Source organism: Onychomys torridus, chromosome 10 (assembly GCF_903995425.1).
Source record: "Onychomys torridus chromosome 10, mOncTor1.1, whole genome shotgun sequence".
NCBI lineage: Eukaryota > Metazoa > Chordata > Mammalia > Rodentia > Cricetidae > Onychomys > Onychomys torridus.
In genome coordinates this window covers 79,770,524-79,788,725 of record NC_050452.1, presented here as the reverse complement: position 1 = coordinate 79,788,725, position 18,202 = coordinate 79,770,524, and the positions used below count along the sequence as shown (strand labels likewise).

General features: G+C 43.0%; 1 protein-coding gene across 1 annotated transcript in view; it reads right to left on the bottom strand.

Moving 5' to 3' along the window:
- Positions 1-18,202, bottom strand: part of LOC118591921 — a 395,598-nt gene that overhangs the window by 32,113 nt on the left and 345,283 nt on the right. Inside the window, exon 5 of the mRNA XM_036200357.1 lies at positions 5,090-5,170. Within this exon, the coding sequence (XP_036056250.1) occupies positions 5,090-5,170 (81 nt within the window). The remainder of the gene's footprint in view (positions 1-5,089; positions 5,171-18,202) is intronic.

Here is an 18,202-nt window from a genome sequence, read left to right as displayed (position 1 = left end):
GGGCAACTCCTCGGTGGATACACTACTGAAAAAATAGTGGCACCCTTTCATCAGCACCCATTAACTACCCCAGTGAATGGTAGCTCTGCAGGAGCCTCCTGAGTCCTGTGTCACCCCACCCCCACGCATAAGAAAATGGTGATGGGCCCATCTTGTACACGTAAGCACAGAGGCATGAGTCCATGAGTGCAATGACATCATCGTATGCAGGACACTGCTTCTCAGCACTCTCGCTGACCTCTGGCGCTTACATTTGTTTGTTTGTTTGCTTGCTGTTTTTCCATGTCTCCTCTTCTGGATGATTCCTGAACTTGGAGGGGTGATGTCCCATTTAGGATCAGGCATTCCTGCCACTCATTCTCCTCGCCTTGTGAGTCTGCACGTTAACCACAGCAGAAAAGGAGCAGTGTCTCTGCTAGAGACTAAAGTCAGCAGTAATCTATGTGTGTAAACATAAGCACTCAAAACATGAACTACACCTGCTTCTTCCTTCTGTGCATATGTACACATGTGCACACACATGCAGTGCACACGTGAAGGTCACAGGACAACTTGCAAAAGTCAGTCCTCTCTGTCATTCCACCATGTAGATCCTGGGGATCAAACCCAGGTCCTCAGGTGTGGTGACACATGCTTTTATCCATTGGGTCATCTCATTAGCCCTGAAATATAAGTATTTAGAACACAGTTGGACCCTGTGCCCATTTATCTACTATAGTTACTGAATATTTTCCAATAAATTTTACTGGCCTCAGTTCTGGGAATGTTTTTGAATCCAGATACTCAGGTTTATTCCCTTCAGTGCTTAAAGACACGTTGCCCTTTCTCCGAGGTCAGTGTTAGCCTCTCTACCTCTCTGTCCTCACCCAGGCTGGGTTTAGGCGGTGGATACTCACAACTCAGTTTTTTCATTTCTTTACCTCTCAGGCATTGTACTTGCTTGACCTACACTGGACTCTGAATGCCTCCCTAGTGCAGGCAGCTCCTTTCTCCCCTGCTCTGGGTAACTGCTGATGTGGATGCCACACCACAGCAGCAACAATACCAGCTCCCAATGAGCAGAGGTGCCAAGAAGATGGCTATCTGTTTTAAGCAGGTATAAGCAGCCACAGACTCCACGGAGTCAGAGGTCTTAGGTCTTCCGTGTGGCTCCTCTACCATCCTATCTCAGTCCAATGTAGCAATTCCAGCTTTGGCTGCCACATCCATATGGTGCACCCAGCAACAGGGACAAGACTTGCAAACTTCGTTTCTATTCACTTCCACTGGTCATAATCTAGGCACAGCCATGTCTAAATGCTGCTAAGAATCTTGGACATATGCCCAACTAAAACCTCCATTATTTTAGAGGCAGAAGAAAACAGACCTGGTAACTTGAAGATGTCCTTCTTGTCACAGAAACTTCCAGAAGACAAATATTTGGCTTCATTCATTTCGCCTCAATGACCAGAAGCCAGATGCATAGAAAAGAGATGCAACTGAATCAGGCATTCTTACACAGAGAAGTTAGGATCCTCTACGACAACAGCTATCCAATGGCTGGCTTCCCCAAGAACTACCACACCTGCAGGTAGTTTTTGTTTAAGCAGTAGTAGAGCGCAGACCGGTTTTGGGGTTGGCACCTCCAATTATTTGGGTCATTGAAAACCTTAAGTAATAAGTTTAAAGTTCTGCAGCACTGAAAGAATGGGCAACAGATCACAATTAGGAAAGGGTTTGTCATAGAAGGCCACACCGCTCATTTACGAGGCTGTCCTTTAGTAAGAACCACTGTAAGAAGGACACCCCTATTCTTTCTTCCCACAGACGCCAAGCTTTGACATGAGGCAGCACTCTTGGCTCTGCAGTCCCTCTCTTTTTATCTGATGTTTACCCAGTCACTTCCACCGGGCTCCTTCAGTTTCCCTTCCACTCACCCCAAAGTACAAAAGGCCCAGGGAGCATGTTTACTTTCTTATCCGCCCTTCCATTTAATAACATCACTCTCCCTTAGTGCTTTGTCTCTTTTTTTCTTCTCCCTCATCCAAATCGTGTCTTCAAGGGAGCCAAGACATGTCTACCTACCATCTGAACTCCTTTGAGAAAGGCAGGTTGGCCTTGCCATGGTCATGGGCAGTCCTTAATCCAAGTGGCTCTGTCTGCTTCCATGTCCCAAGGGCTGTGAGGGTTGTGGGGTCCAAGGCATTTGCACAATGACTTCTGGAAGCACTAACAGGAATTTTCAATGATCTGGGGAGTGGAGTTTCATGCCTCCACCCTTTAATGCTACCTACCCCTGGGTCCCTGTATTTCTGCCATCACTCTCTAATTCCTCTTGAACAATCCGCTATCGATCTCTAATTAATTTATTTATGGCCAAAAATCGTGTGTGTGTGTGTGTGTGTGTGTGTGTGTGTGTACATGTGTGTGCACATTTGCTGTAATCTGAACAACCTCTGAGGAATAGCATGTTTACCATCAACTAGTCTTAAGTACTCTGCCCTGATTCACCCCGAGAGAGCATCTCCCACAGGCTGCCCAGGGAAACCCCCCACCCCTGTTGTAACTCTGTGGGATCTGCTGCCCTGAGTTCAGCCCCAGCTTTCACAGCAGATCTCAAGCAGCTGCAGAGAGAAGGGAAACAAGGTTGCCAGGCTATTCCCAGGAGACCCCAAGATGCATATCTTTAACATTTACATTCCCATTTCCATAACTTTGTATGTTCCACCCAAAAGGCACGGACTCGAATTATGGAAAATTAAAACACCCAACTCCCCTTTATCTGCACAACACTCCCATACTCTTAGCTCACTCGCCTGCTGCCTACAACGATTTTCCTGGCTTCTCTTTCCCAGCCAGGATCCGAAAGTGTCCTTGCTTCACTCCAACCACAGTCATTAAAGAAAGGAGTTCTCCTTCAGCTGTTCTGTTAGAGTTGGCTCCCAGATATTCTTTTTTTTTTTTTTTTTCTATTATGAACTCATACTGGAATTCTCTGTGTAGCTGGAACCTTTGTAAGACCCTACTTTCTCTCCAGCAAAGAAACACTGGGTCCTGAATTCAGTTGAGACCGCATCGTTTGTGTGGTTGGACTTCATTTGAGGTCTACTTTTCAGTCTTCCACCCACAGGAAAGATTTCTGTAGTGAGGAAGGCAGGCTGGATTCTGAGCAGATTAGCTATCAGGTTGTCTCCTGAAGTCTGAACTCTGCTTATGTTTTCAGGGTCCTATATCTCCCCCTGCACCCCTACCAGGTACATGGATATCAAAGTGATTGAGAAGCAAATTCACTAGAGTAGTTTACACCAACTATATCAAACCCAGAAGCCAGGGCCAGTAGAAAAGAGAAAACAAATATGTCCTTTAGGGTCTATCTCAACCCAATGGTTTTGAGAAAACACAGAAATCTACCTGCTAACTGCATAGCAGGTGAGGAAAAACCCGAGGCTCACACAGAGAAACCATGTCACTGAACCCAGACAGGGCTTGAGCCCCTTCCAGTTGGTCAAGAGAGACCTCTTTGAGGTACATGAACTTCTGGTGGATCGCTGAGCTCCCATTCCTCAGGCAAAGTGGTAGTTTATGAGGAGTCTATGGACTGGAGGGGAATGCAGCTGAGTGAAACAATGGCCGCCAAAATGGTTGCCAACACATTTTATGACATCGGAGCAGTTTTTGTTTGTTGGCTGGTTTCATCTTTGGGACAAACGGAACTCCTTTCACTGAACTGAAGTCAGCCGAGGGGGAAGTTCAGACCTCACTGAACACTGAACAAACATAGTCTCAGGAAGCTTGGCTTGTCCCCTGCCACGTCTGCTCAATGTCAAGACTGCTGACCAAACAGTCAGAGGCAGGCTTCCTCATCAGGATGTCACACTGTAGACCACTCCAGGGTCAGATGCACAGCTGGACAGAGTTACCAGGAGCTCGGCAGGGATAGAGACCTATTTTGGTATAAAATTTTTAAGAACTGGTTCTGCCCATATGCACCTATGAAAGATGCCATTTCAAGAACTGTTATGTATTTTTTTTTCTTTTCCAGAGACTATGATTTATTCTAGGCCTTGGATTGTGATGCATCTCAACAGCTAAAGACAGCAAGGCTGTGGGAAGCAGGGAACCACTCCCTTGTGTGACATTTTTCCTGGAAAATGCCTCTGAGCGACTCAGGAGAGCTCTCTCCACCTTTCTCTCTTTCTTCCTTTTTTTGGGTGTATTTTTTTTCAGACAAAGTTCCTCTGTGTTTGTAGACCAGGCTGGCCTCAAACTCACTGAGATCCACCTTCCTCTGCCTCCCTCATGCTGTGATTAAAGACCTGTGCCACCACCGCCAGGCTAGCTTCACCTTTCTAAAGTGTATTGCTGTCTTCCAGTTTCTCCAGTTGGAGATGTGGTTCATCCAAACTCACTATTTAGCTTTTGATTTTGTTCAGTCACTTCATGGCATAACTCATCCCATACTTGGATAGAAAGAAAACAAGACAAGAAACCCTGGCTTTGTGGATTTGTATTAAAATATTTCACCTTTGTGATGGCTCCACAAAGCAGGCCTGGTATCTGATGTCTCTTTTAACAGGAACTTGCTCACAATCTAGAGCTAGTAGAGGCCAGAGCTTGGATTTGAACCCAACCAGTACAACTCCAGAAAGCCCCCATTCTTCCCATTGTACCTGCCCCTGGATGAGTCTGATTGCAAGGCCAGAACCACAGCTTATGACATACACAACTTTTAGAGGCAATGTCTTTATACTACACAATAGCTTAAGTGACACATATTTTAACACAAGGTCTGTAAATGTATCCTCATCCTTCTAAGACGTCCTGATGGACTGGGAAGCTCAGGAGACTGAAAGAGGTGAGGAGGCTTCACTGGGATGGAGGGGGAGGCAGATGCTGAGGCCTGGGCCACTCCCAGCAATGTTTGTCAGGCCCAACATTCCGCCAAGGGCAAGTCTCACTAGTAGCAACCAAAGAGTTCCAGTTCAGGATTTTTTAACAACTACTCTTATGAAATGGATTGGAACATTTCCCCCAATACCTCAAGACCAAAAGAAATAAAGGCCATTTTGTATGAGTTGCACCATTCAACAAGACAAGAAAACAGTCTTACTTTCCCTCCTGGCTTCTCAATCAGAGGGCTCGTGAGGCACGTGGCAGCGAGGCTGCAGGACACAGGTTTCCATCGCTGCTCCTGTGGGACAGAAGACAGATTTCAGGCTGTGGAGGTTTTCCTGCAGTAAGGAGCCCTTTCCCTGCCCCAAAAGTGCCTCCAGCACTAGATGTAATGGGTGTCACTGAAACAACTGAGCCAGCGTTTTCACAGGGCCGCTTCAGGCCATAATCTGTGCAAACCCATTTAACCTTGCACACGGACACATTTCAACACCACTTCCCACATGTCCAAAGAATTCATAGACGCATGTTGACAGAAATTCAGAATATTTCTGCGTAATCTGTAAAAGGATCTTTCTAGGACTTAGGTCAGAGTAGAAGACTCTAATCTCGTTGCCTAGAAAACAGCATGCTGAAGTTTCTGGTTTTTGATTCCGATGTGGCAAAATTTCCAAAGTCCTTGACTCACCACTCAGAGCCCGCTGAAGAGACTCCACTGATTCCTTTAGCCTCTGCTCCAACTTTCTCCAACAATTATCCCAAATTTCAGGCCACACTGTTCAATATGATTGTCATAAGTTACCAATGTCTTTGCGTTACTCCTGGTTCTTAATACCCTTTCTTCAATATCAGCCTGGGAATTCCCACCCATTCAATAAAGCCCAGGTCAGATTCCTGAAGAAACACTTGACTTCTTCACAGTCGAGCAGAATAGATTTCTCCCTGCAGCAGATCCCACTATACCGTAGTGCTAGAGAACACAACACATTACTGCATTCTACTGGGAATGTGGGCCAATGAGGATGGCATGTAAGCGTTGTTTTCTTGCGTGCATCACCATCTAGCACTGGTCTTCCACAGTGTAGGTCAGTGGTTCTCAACCTGTGGGTCACAATCCTTTGTGGGGTCAAAGGGCCCCATCCTGGTGGCCAAATATCACATATCCCTGCATATCAGATATTTACATTATAATTCATAACAAATTTCATAGCAAGTAACAAAATTCATATCAAAATTATAGTTATGAAATAGCAATGAAAATAATTTTATGGTTGGGGTCACCACAACATGAGGAATGGTATTAAAGGGTCGCAGCATTAGGAAGTTTGAGAACCACTGGTGTAGGCTCTCCCCTAGGTAAACTTCCCTTTAGTCAACTGAAACTTTTCATGTCTTTACGAATTTCCACAATACGCTGTCAGAGCTAACTGTCTCCTGTCATGTTTCTCATGACATGTATTTATTACCCTCTCTCTTAGTCTTGATAAAGAACAGCAAGAGACTTGTTAATGAAAAAAAAGAACTAAACATATCAGCACATCCCATAAAATAAAAATGAACTTTAATAATAAATCAGCAAATATTGACACATCTCTACCCCCTGCCGTTCCTTAATTGGCTGTGTTTCTTGAGGTAAAGGAAGATTTTTTTTTCCAGTGGTTTGGAATCTCTCTTCCTGCTGCTACTAATTACCTTTCCTTCACCCCACTAGGGCAGATAACATGCTCTCCACTCGGGTGGCCCTGCCTATAAATATGGTTTGTGTTATTTACACACATCTCACAGAGAATTTTGAGACTAATTGTAGAGATACCCGTGGCCCAGAAAGGCAAAGAATAATTGCTTGGAAGGAGGCCCTGCAATTTCCCCTCAAGAGAAATCATGCCAAACTCTGACTTCAGAGGCGGGAAAGGGGGAGGGATGGGCTATGCTCTGAATCTGAGGGAGGTGGCTTGCTGTCCATTAGGAGTTAAACAGAGTCCAGTAACTCATTTCACAGGTCATGTTCCAGCCATCAAAGTGTAATTACCGGCAAACCCCACTGGTGCAAGTCCCAACCCTATTATTGGTGGATGCATGAATGAAAGTTCTATAGGATCCTAAGGATTCCATTACAACTTCCGTTTTCTAGAGATAAAAAGACATTGAATAGCACTAAGGAAAAGGTCTAAATGTCTTAACTTGACACTGAAACCTTTTTTTTTTTTTTTTAAATGAAAATAACTCTTGCAGTGTTGATGATGGAGAAACATGACTTGGCTTGGAAGAAGTCAATCTGTTAGAAGCAGTATAGATGAATTTGAGAACTCTGCCCTTCAGTCTGTGGCTGGTCCAGTTGCTATAGCAACATGGAACCAGCTCTCTTAGGGGCTTGAGCAGCCTGGTTTTCTGCAGGCCAAACATTCTCTTGATACCTTTGTATTGGGTACACTTTAAACTAAGACAACAGAGCATCTGCAAAACACAGATTTCTTTCCTGTACACTGTTTGTTTTGTGAGATAATATGATTCTGGGCTATATGGGTTCATGTTGGAAATGTAGACTCTGTGGGGCACACAGTAATGATAACAAGGCTTCTGGTTCCTTGGTCCCAGCTCCAATTTCAGGCTTTTCTCACAATTTTGTTCTCTTTTCAGTGCCAAAGTGTTTACATGGCTGGCTGGAGTTAACAGTTGCTTCCTCCAACTCCCAACTTGCAGAACATGGGGAATGTGAGTGCTTAGGATAGATGAGGAATAAAGAGAGGAACAGAGAGATGCTGAGCCCCTTCCCCCAATCCCAGGCAAATTAACCATCCTCCCAGACCTCTGCAAAGTGAGAGCAATTATTACTTCTTATCTTCTGATGATAAATTCTGAGCATTCCCAAGGAGCTGTAAAAATCAGCAGTGGAGGGGGGGGGGCTGTAAAAGTCAGCGGTCCCAAAGGGTGTGAGGGGATCTACCTGCTGGAACTTTCTGACTGGACTTCTCAAGGAGAGCAAGGCATCAAAGAGCTTCAGCTCTTTGCAATCTTTAGTGTTTGTCCTGCGGCCTGAAATATGACTGGCTCTTTGTTCAAAAAGACAGAAGTAACAGTAACCAGGGTTTTCAAGGAGGACGGGGATCATCTGGGTCTTCCCAGCTTATTGAACAGGGGGATCTGGACACATCTGCTTAAGGGTTGTCACTGGGCAGCCAAAGAATCTAAACAGACCTTCCCTCTGGGGCCTTATTTGTACACTCTGTATAAGCCATGGCTATTAAAATCCACCAGCTCTCCCATCCTCTTCTCCACACCTTCAGGCTAGCTTGGAGCATTACAGTTTATTTTGCCATGGAAGCAGATTCTATCAAGGATTGCCATTCCTCTATCTAACCTTCCCCTGACACTTCTTTTTTTCCTTTTTTAAGACAGGAGCAAGCACAGTGGATCCTTGTGTAGGTAGGGTCAGTGTTCCCAAGGAACTGCTAAGAGAGCACTCTAGATGTTCTTCACATTGCTCCAGAACCACATACACTTCCTGGATCCTAAGAGGAAGCTGGGACATTTCAAACACCCTGTGGACAAAAGAGCAGGGAGACAGCTCCTGACTCTAGATGTGACATAGATAACTAACTGCTGCTGCTGCCCAGGCCCCTGCTCTATCTGCCTCTCCCCCAACCTGGCTGTTGAGGGGTTAATGTCACTTAGGACTTGCCCCACCCATGCCAGCCACAGTCCCTTCCTCAGTGGGGTCAAGTGCACGGACACAGAGTGAGGTGTCCTCGGAAAGGAGGAGGGTAGGGTGGAGAAAAGCGACATGTTGACTCACCAGGGCTTGACTAGACTTCCTCCCCTTTGCTCCACATGAGTACAATCTGGCTGAACTTGAGTGAACTCTGCTTGCTGCTACACTGGCCTCCTCCCTCTTTGGTTATTATTATCACAGGCTTCTGAGCAGACAGGGTAGGGGTCAGTGTGGAGAGCATCCCAACTTTTAGATTACCCAGGCAGGATCCTGTCAAACCTGACCTGCTTAGGCATTTTTCTGTATCTCCCTCAGCCCTTGTCCCCCACCCCTCTGAAATGGAAAGCTATATTTTTGCATATTAATTTCCATTTCCTGGATGTTTTACACTGACTATTGAAATGTCCTTATTCTCCCACCATGTTCTGTGAATTTCCTTAAGGTCCATACCTACTGATAGGATGAATGGCAGCACTGGTTGGTCGGCAGAAAAGTCATGGGCCATAGCCAAGACTACCAGAGTTAGAAAGAGCTTCCTTAGAAAGAAGTAAGGGTTAGGAAGGGAGCCAGGCCTGGCGGAGGGAACAGAGCAGGAACAGAGAGAGGAAACACAGGAAGAGAGGGGTGAGTGTCCGAGTCTGGCTTTTTAAGGTGGGGACTATGTGACCATGATGCGGGTACATGGCCCACATCCCCTGATGACATAAGATGTTAAACCCTGAAGAGTGAGAGCAGGATCCTAACACCTACCCCAAAGCTACCATCACCTAGAACACTAAAGGAGGAAAAAGGCCTCCCTGATAGGACTTCCTCCTGTGTGTTATTATCCTGCCAGTCTCGTCCCCATTGCATGCGTGTTTAGCTAACACACTGCACTGCAGCAGACCCTTGTACCCTCTTCCCATGTTGCATTGCATATTTCCAGTGTTTTTATGTAGTCTGGATTGTTAATGCGTGGTAGCAAAGCAATGCCCCACCAATAATACAAACGGTGATACTTTTGATATCTTGAAGTATATCTTTACTATTTCCTCCCTGTACTTAAAACTACTCTTCTATTCATGTTTTGAATCATTTCTTCAGGCTATATTTTCAAAAACAGAACTCCTGAGCCAAAGACATAAACATGTTTAGAGCTCTTGTTATTTGCTATTAGTTTACAACTTTATAAAAGGGCTTGATTAACTTATAGAGCTGTCTCTAATGCATAGTATAGATGATGGGTGTGTGTGTGTATATCTATTACAACACACACACACACACACACACACACACACACACACACACACACCACCTCTTTCATTATTTTTTTTTTAAACAGAAAACCCACGCACACACAAAATCCCATAATCAACCTCACGTTTACAGATGAGGACACTAAGGGCCACAGAGGTTAAGTAACTCAGTGTCAGATGACCAATGTCCTTTTTATGGCTTCGTTGGTTTCAAGGGTTTGCTGTACCCAGTATGTCCCTGGTTTTAATGAGTAACTGCCGACTAGGTCTCCAGTCTGTAGTTTCCTTAGCTTGTGCCACAGTGGAAGTGATGAGTATGGAGTCACAAACTCCAACTCCAACGTATTAGTGAGTCAATCCTGAGCGAGCAACCAAACCTTGCTAGGCCTCAGTTTCTGCAAAGTAAAAGGGTACATACATCAGTCTTATTTGGAGGATTTACACCGAAACTCAGCTTAGCAAATAAACCAGCATCCGACAAAGCTGCTACTGCTCCTCCTGCTCATGAGAGACACTCTGTTGTGACTCTCTTTGCAGCCTTTTTGGAGTAAAACAGCAGCTGTTTATGAGTTTCCATTATAACTGAATGCACAGCTTCCCTCCCCTGCTGTCAATCATCAATGACTCTCCAGGCACTGTAACTTACTTCTGTGCGAAGTTTAGTGAGAATTTTTATATGCCTATTTATAAGCTGCATAAAGATAGCAGTTTCTTAAAATATTTGAGCAAAATTAATAAAAAATAATAAAAATTATGAAAGGCACAGACAGATTATTTAGATGTTTACTAATATTTTAAGTAGGTATGTTTACTTCACAATTTAAAAATATTCAATACTCACTGATCACAATTTTAAGTATAAATCTGTCAGAACTTATACAATCAGTTTATATAACAGACAAATATTTTAAAATATTTTGTAGAAGTAATAAAATGAGAGTTAATCAGCAAGCACCATCTTAAAACAGTCAATCCTTACAGAGTAAGTATGTCTGTCCCCAAGGGCCTCATAAGTGAGAAACCTATGACACAGCGAAAAGCAGACTGCCCTTAAAACTGGCTTTGACACTTGGTTGATACAAAACCTCTTTGGGGTTTCATTGTGTATAATTTTTTAGAAGGTCCAATAAGCCAGCATGCCTAAAGCAATAAACAATCTCTGATATATCCCCAAAGACAGGCATACAAATTGCACAGCTCTTCAGAATGTCAAAACAAAGCATATGTTAGTTAAATCACAGTCCATTTATTTCCAAGGAAGGTATGAACCCCAGTTCTCTAGGAGTTCAGAAAAGCAAAAAAGAGAAATGAAAGTGGGAAGTCATCTATTCAAGCTTGAGAAAACATGGGAAGAAACAGTTCTCTCTAGTTCCCATAGGTCACTGGAGTTCAACTTCATCCTCAACAGGAGAATGAGGCTAGGAATGCTGTGGAACAATCTTTGCACACCGTAAATATGTATTGTTCTCATTGGTAATAAAAAGCTGATTGGCCAATAGCTGGGCAGGAAGAGATTAGGTGAGACAGCCTGACATAGAGAGAATGCTGGGAAGAAGAAAGGCGGAGTCTAGAGTCGTAAACTGATGCAGAGGGAGCAGGAGATGAACATGCCATGCTAATAAAGGCACCACCACGTGGCAGAGCATAAATAAGGAATACAGGTTAACTTAAAATGTAAGAGTTAGCTAGTATCGATATCAGCTGAGAACTTAGAAGTAATCTTAAATCTCCATGTTGGTTATTTGGGAGTGGTTGGTCAGGACAGGAAAATTCTACCTACATGAAGTCCCGGTCTAAATTGCTCATGATGCTTTTGAGAGGAGGGAGAAGATGGAGTCAAGGATGGAGGGTGCTGTCATCTGCACCTTTAGGTGGGAACAACTTGGAGAAATGTAGATAATGGAGAAGGTAATAGATGGGAAAAGGGCATGTTGTAGTTGAATTGTGTCACCCCAAAATTCCTATACTAAAGTCCTAAAATTGCCTCCTTTCTATGTTTGGAAGCAGGGACTTTGTTTTTTTGTTTTTTTGTTTTTTTGGTTTTTTTTAAGGCAGGTTTTCACTGTGTAATAGCCCTGGCCATCTTGGAACTTGCTTTGTAGATCAGGCTGGCTCAAACTCACAGAGATCCACCTGCCTCTGCCTCCCCAGTGCTGGGGATTAAAGGTATGCATCACCATGCTTGACTGGCAACTGAGAATTTTAGAGTTAATTAAATTAAAAATGAGGTCATTAGGGTGAATCCTAATCCAACTTGACAATTATCTTTATGAAAAAAGATTTCAATACATGTATGAATAGAGAGGAGACTGTCAACCAGTGGGAGAAAGACAACTGAGTACTAGCCAAGGAGAGTGTCCTCGGAAGGAAGCAACCCTGGACATAACCCGTGTTTAGTCACACCATTAGAATCATTAGGATGCACACAGGGGGTAGAGGGCAGTTGGTAGGTACAGCCGTGGACAGGTTTCTATGTGCTCAGGCAGTAGAAGAAGCAAGAAAATCCTTGGACAGGGTTATAAGAGAAGGAAAACACATGGAAGAGTACAGTCAGGTGCAGAGGTATGCTCTGTTTAGGGAGACAAACAGCATCAAATGGCACAAACACCCACCATTTGTTTTAAAAGCATCATTTTTATATGTAAATGTGCCGCATTTTGGTGGATTTACCCCACTTTCCTCTCTCGACTTTCTGCTATAGCCAAAATTTTCTGTTTCCTCCTGCACACACATTACGTTTATTTATAGTTTGCTTAGTCCTGGTCCCCTCCTCCCCCACATGCCCCTCTGGCTCCACCATCTCCTGTGTGAAGGGATTTAACACACATTGCTCCATGTTTCCAGGACTTACACTTCCTTGTGCTCAAAGCAGAGGTGATGCTGACGCCCATGGGACAAGGTGGATTAAATGGAGCAAGTCAGTTTCTGAAAGACTCCAGGGGAAAGAAACTAACCCAGAGGGATTAGGACAACCAAGAAAGCTTCGCAGAAGTGGCAGCCTCCACTTCACGCTGTCTGCACTCTTAGACCTCTTCCCTGGTTTGTAGAAGACTCTGTATTGCAGCTCTGTGTTTCTCCACAGCACGCCTGATCTTTTTAAAAATAAAGTGAGTTGTGATCCTCCCACGGTGCTGTTCTATTTTCTTCCTGCTCCAACCAAACACTTCAGAAGTTTTCCACTCTCTCCATGCAGAGTAAAACTGCATCTTGGCCTACGGGTCCTTCTTGGTTAGACTCTTCCTATCATTCCTGACGCACACTACTCCATTTTCCTTTCTTCCAGTGTCCTTCCACAGAACCTTTGCTTATGCTCTTCACTCATCCCCAAACCAAACCAAACCAACCTTTCTTAACCTCCCAGCATCCACTCCTCACTTCCTTTTCTGAGTTGCTCAATTTTCCATTCAGTGTGTACCATGACTGTAGTTTCCACCAGAAGCCATTCATTCGTATGCTCTCACCTGGCAGAGCATCCCTCCTCTGGGATCTCTGTGGTACTACCACTTGTCTGAGGCACTTTGTTCTTACAAATGTATTTGTATATATGCAATGCTGAAAAGAATGAAAACTGAAAATAGCCATGAACCTTTTATACTCTGATACAACTTTTACAAAAGGGAATAGTCCCAATGGCACACCCTTTCTCAGGGTACCCCCTGTTTCCAAAGTAGGTAACTTTGGCTGCTGTTCACATCATCTTTACATGGACTCTTGGATGCAGGAAGTGGGTAAGATGAACAGCGCTACACATGAAGGAGAGATGCCTTAGTTCCCCTCCTTTGTTAGTCAAAGCCTGCTCAGGATTCCTTTGCACTTTCTAAGAAATTTAACAGTCAACATTAGTTCAACACAACACAGCCCTCCCTTAGCCTGCCGAAAAAGTTCCTGTGTAACTAGGATTACATGGGCTCAGCTGACTGATGGCAGACCAAATGGAGCCACAATGCAAAGACACAGTCCTGCCAATCCTGTGTGGAAGGTCATGCCTGCTGCATGGATACCGTTTCCTCTTCCAGTGTCTGGTGACTCTGGAAGATAGTACTTTGCAGCCATACTAGCGGTTAAAACATTCGGAACAAAGCTAATATCTTTTACTAGGAATACTTAGTGATAAATCAACAGAAACTGAATTTGAATACATCCTTAAGATGTAATCAGAAATAAAGACATGACTCTGGTACAAATTTCCCAAATAGGGATTACACCAATATTCAATATCCTTACTCTAAAGATAAGTGTATTTTACCCCCCACACACACACATATACTTTGATTAATTCTGGGAAGGAGCTTTTAAAGAGGGGGATGGTTTGTTATCTCTTTAGCTACCAGAACAGAATGCCTTTGATCTCACACATCCTACTTCTGTGGACACAGTAACCATGCTCCCTGGGAGGTCAGAGCTGGGCACCATCAGACCTGCCCTTGACTGAGGTTAATGACATCTGTAGACTCCGTTGCATGTTGCTCTGAATGAACCAAAGATACTCAGCCCTTTGTAGCATGAGAAAGTCCCCCAAGGCTGGAATTTACCTCTGTTTCAGTAATGACTGAATGTTTTCTATGGTTAGATTGTGTTATGTCGTTTGAGATAATTTTGACTACAGGTTTGGAGAGGAATTGTTTAGTAGACACTGAACTTGATAGCTAATGGGTCCAAAGTGCATGTTTTATGAAGGTTTTAACCAGTCAGGAGATTTTTATGTAGCCAGTAGTAGCAATTTTTTGTATGATTTTTGTTCAGACTGCAAGGTTGGCTTTTAGCTTCTCTTCTTGCTGTCCAGTTGATTCCTGTGTTTAATGGCACTCTTATAAGACATTTAGCATGTAGAAAGCAGGGCTTTTGGTTTTCATTTTTAACAGCTTCATTTTGAAGCTGAGACTTACCATAGACAAGTTGAGTGGCAGGCCTGATTTGATACGTTGTATTGTGTTAAATAAAGCTATGCTAGAATCTTAGTAAATAGAATGTTTTGTTGTTTTTGTATATTAGCAAATTATGTTATGTGAACTGCATTTACTGCTCTTAGTGAGTCATGTTCTACTAAAATTTTGTGACTCACATCTCTGCTGAATTATTAGAAATGTTAGAAGGGATTGATAAATCATTTTCATTTTATGCTTTTATATAATCAGTTGATATGAAATATAGCTTGATGTCCAATTATCCCTATTTCAGAGGATGTACTGATTATAGTGGAATATGCACAGAACATTTTGGCATGAAAAGAGGTTGAATAAATAGCTAATTTACTTTAAAAACAAAACAAAACAAAAGGGTATTTAGGAGATAACAGAGAGGCAAAACCATATGACCGCAACTGAGGCATCCCATTTTGGATCTGGCTCAAGCTGGCGTCTCAGCCTTCCCCAATTACCTGTTGTACACCACAGTGATGGTGAGGCCAAGGAGAACCTCCTTGGTTTAGAGTCAAATATAACAGGACAAAAAATAATGGCTGCCCCACTACTGTCTACTTTGAAGACTTGACACCATTTAGGGCATTGCAGGCATGTAATTTTGATCCTGTTTGTATGGTCAGAAACAGGATTTGTATCCCATGGAAGTAGTTGTGAATCCTGAACAGATGAGCTTCCTGGCCAAGGGAAGATACCCTGAAGGATACTTAGAACACAGAAGGAGTGACAGCTATGTTACAGCCCTAAGGAGCATCTTCAGAGGAGTCCTCACACCTCATCAAAAGGTGTTCCTTTTAGTTTTCAACTGATAAACCAGCTGGTCCATTTTATTATTAGAAAGTGTGACCCATTAGTCAAACTGTATTTCAGAAGCATACGTTATCTATCTATCTATCTATCTATCTATCATCTATCTATCTATCTATCTATCTATCTATCTATCTATCTAGTACAGATAGTGTCTCAGTTTGCAGTCCTGGCTGGCTTGGAATTTGGTGTGTAGACCAGGCTGGCCTTGAAGTCATAAAGATCCTCCTGCCTCTGCCTCCAAAGTAGCCACAGATAATTCCAGTTAATTGTTCTTACTGGCTAATTTTACAACAGGTCCTGTGTTCTGTGTTAGGCAAAAACTTATGAAGTATATATGATTAACATTTATTGAAAATTTAAAAATTGGTATTTAAAGGTTGGGGATTTAGCTCAGTGGTAGAGCGCTTGCCTAGCAAGTGCAAGGCCGGGGGTTAGATCCTCAGCTCCACCAAAAAAAAAAAAAAAAAAAAAAAAAATTGGTATTTAAAAAATTGGCGTAAGTTGGTTAAAATCAACTATAAATAATTACAAAACAGGAATTAGAAATGGTCAGATTTTAAAGACCATACTGTTTACCAACATTGACATTTACTCTTTGAGATGGAGAAAACAATTGATTAATTTATTATAGAGCATTTGAAACAGATTTTGTTAACTCTAAATTAGAGCAAACAGCACTAACCATATTTCAGAGTCCTGTTTTTTTTCCAGTGTCTGTGTAGAATATTCTAGGCAACGTGGCAGTCGTGTCATTAGCCAGAAAGAACATTCCAGGGAGTGGAGATCATGACAAATAGTAAATATTTGAGTTCACTGGAAGCTACTGATGTGCATTCCAACTGAGGTTAAAAAAAAAGAAAAAACAAAAAAAACAAAACCTTAGGTAATAGTGGTCACTCATACCCATAAAATAGTTTGCATCCCTAAATCATTACCATGTCAGAATGCTTCCAGGACACAGGACTAATACCTCTTCCTGATCAACATTCAGATCTCTTCCTGAAAGGTTCAAGTTTTTCATTGCATGTAGAGCACAGAGAGAGAAAATACAATTTGGTTTGCTGTTAATTTTTGTTTTATTTATTTATTTTTTAGATACCGAATTTGAGTGTCCCTATCCAAATACTATCTTGAACCTATAAGGATATTACAGAATCTAAGGTTGATGTGATCAGATGAGGGTTAGCTGGTGAGCATGGAGGCTGCTTTTGACCTGTTTAATCTTGCTAGTGACTTTCCAGTGTTTGACTGGCATGAAGTGTTCCTGACCTATGACCCTTGGGAAATGCTTCAGGATCATTTTATTCAGATGCAGAGGATTCCTTCCTGGGATGGCATTTCCTTCAGTTCTTAAGTTTCAATGGCTCCAAAATGGATGACACAATATTTGAGAAACTGACTAGATTTGATAAGGGGAGGTCATTTTTGCATGTCATGTCACATCAAAAGACAACACTGAAATTCACTTGCACATCAAGTAGTTAGGGTCAATCCCAAAGAAAATGCTTTTCTTAGCTTGGTAGGAAATGCAGAACAGAGCAGTAAGTAGAGTTAAAATATTTTCCCCTTCTAGCTTATTTAATTACAAACCAGCTCTTCTCTCAAAATCACTATTGTGCAAACACTCCCAGCATCACCTGCTGCCTGCTGCTTACAATTTAGTATCAATTTGCCAGATGCAAATCATATAATTAATCAGCCTTGAGGTAGGGTGATAGCATAGCCGTGTCCTTCAGACCACAGCAAAGCTACCTTCTATACTGATGGTGTCATGTCTGCAGCTGGGATTGCTGTGAGTGTGTAGGGGCCACACACAGACCAGTTGCTGCTCCCAGGAGTTCACTCCAGCCTTCAGAACATGGACAGCTGAGTTCTTGACAAATTCTTCCAGGAGAAGCTGAGCACCTCCATGCACTTCACACTCTGTCCAGGCTGTGGATAGGAGGCATGCTCCCATCCTGTGCTGAAAAATGCAGCCTCCTCTGGAGAAGGCACAAAGACAACTTGTACAACACCAGGAAAATGCACAACCCCAACCAACAGTCCTATTCAAAGGTCTCCAATTTGCTGTATTCTGGATAAACAGTGAGCGTTCCTTCAGTGTCCCTGCATATAATGAATAATCTTAAAGATGACAGAAATGTCTGTCAAGGACTGAAGTAGAACAGTGCTCTTGATGGAAGACAATAACCAAAGCTCAGAATGCTTTTTGTTCCTCCCTAACTCAGCTATGAAACTCAGAAAATGAGCCACGTTGCTGATTCAAAAGCTGGTACCTTTTCCTGCCAAAGGCATCTTTAGCCTTGTGCTTAGTTCCTCTGAGCCAAATGACCTGCTCCTCCCTGTGCCATTTCAATGGCTTTTCTTGACCTAAATTTTCAGAGACAGCTAATGAAGACACTGTTTCTCTTAGCTTCACTTTTTGACTTTGGAATGTATCTGCAGAATATTCCTTTACACCATGTGAATATATGTCATGGTGATCGGTTTACTAAGAAGCTGACTGGCCAATAACTGAACAGGATAAGGATTAGGTTGGAACAGCCAACCTAAGAATTCTGGAAAGGGCAGGGTCAAAGGAGTCACAGGAAGAAGTAAGATGGGCATGCCATACTGAGAGAAGGTACCAAGCCATGTGGGAAAGCATAGATAAGAAA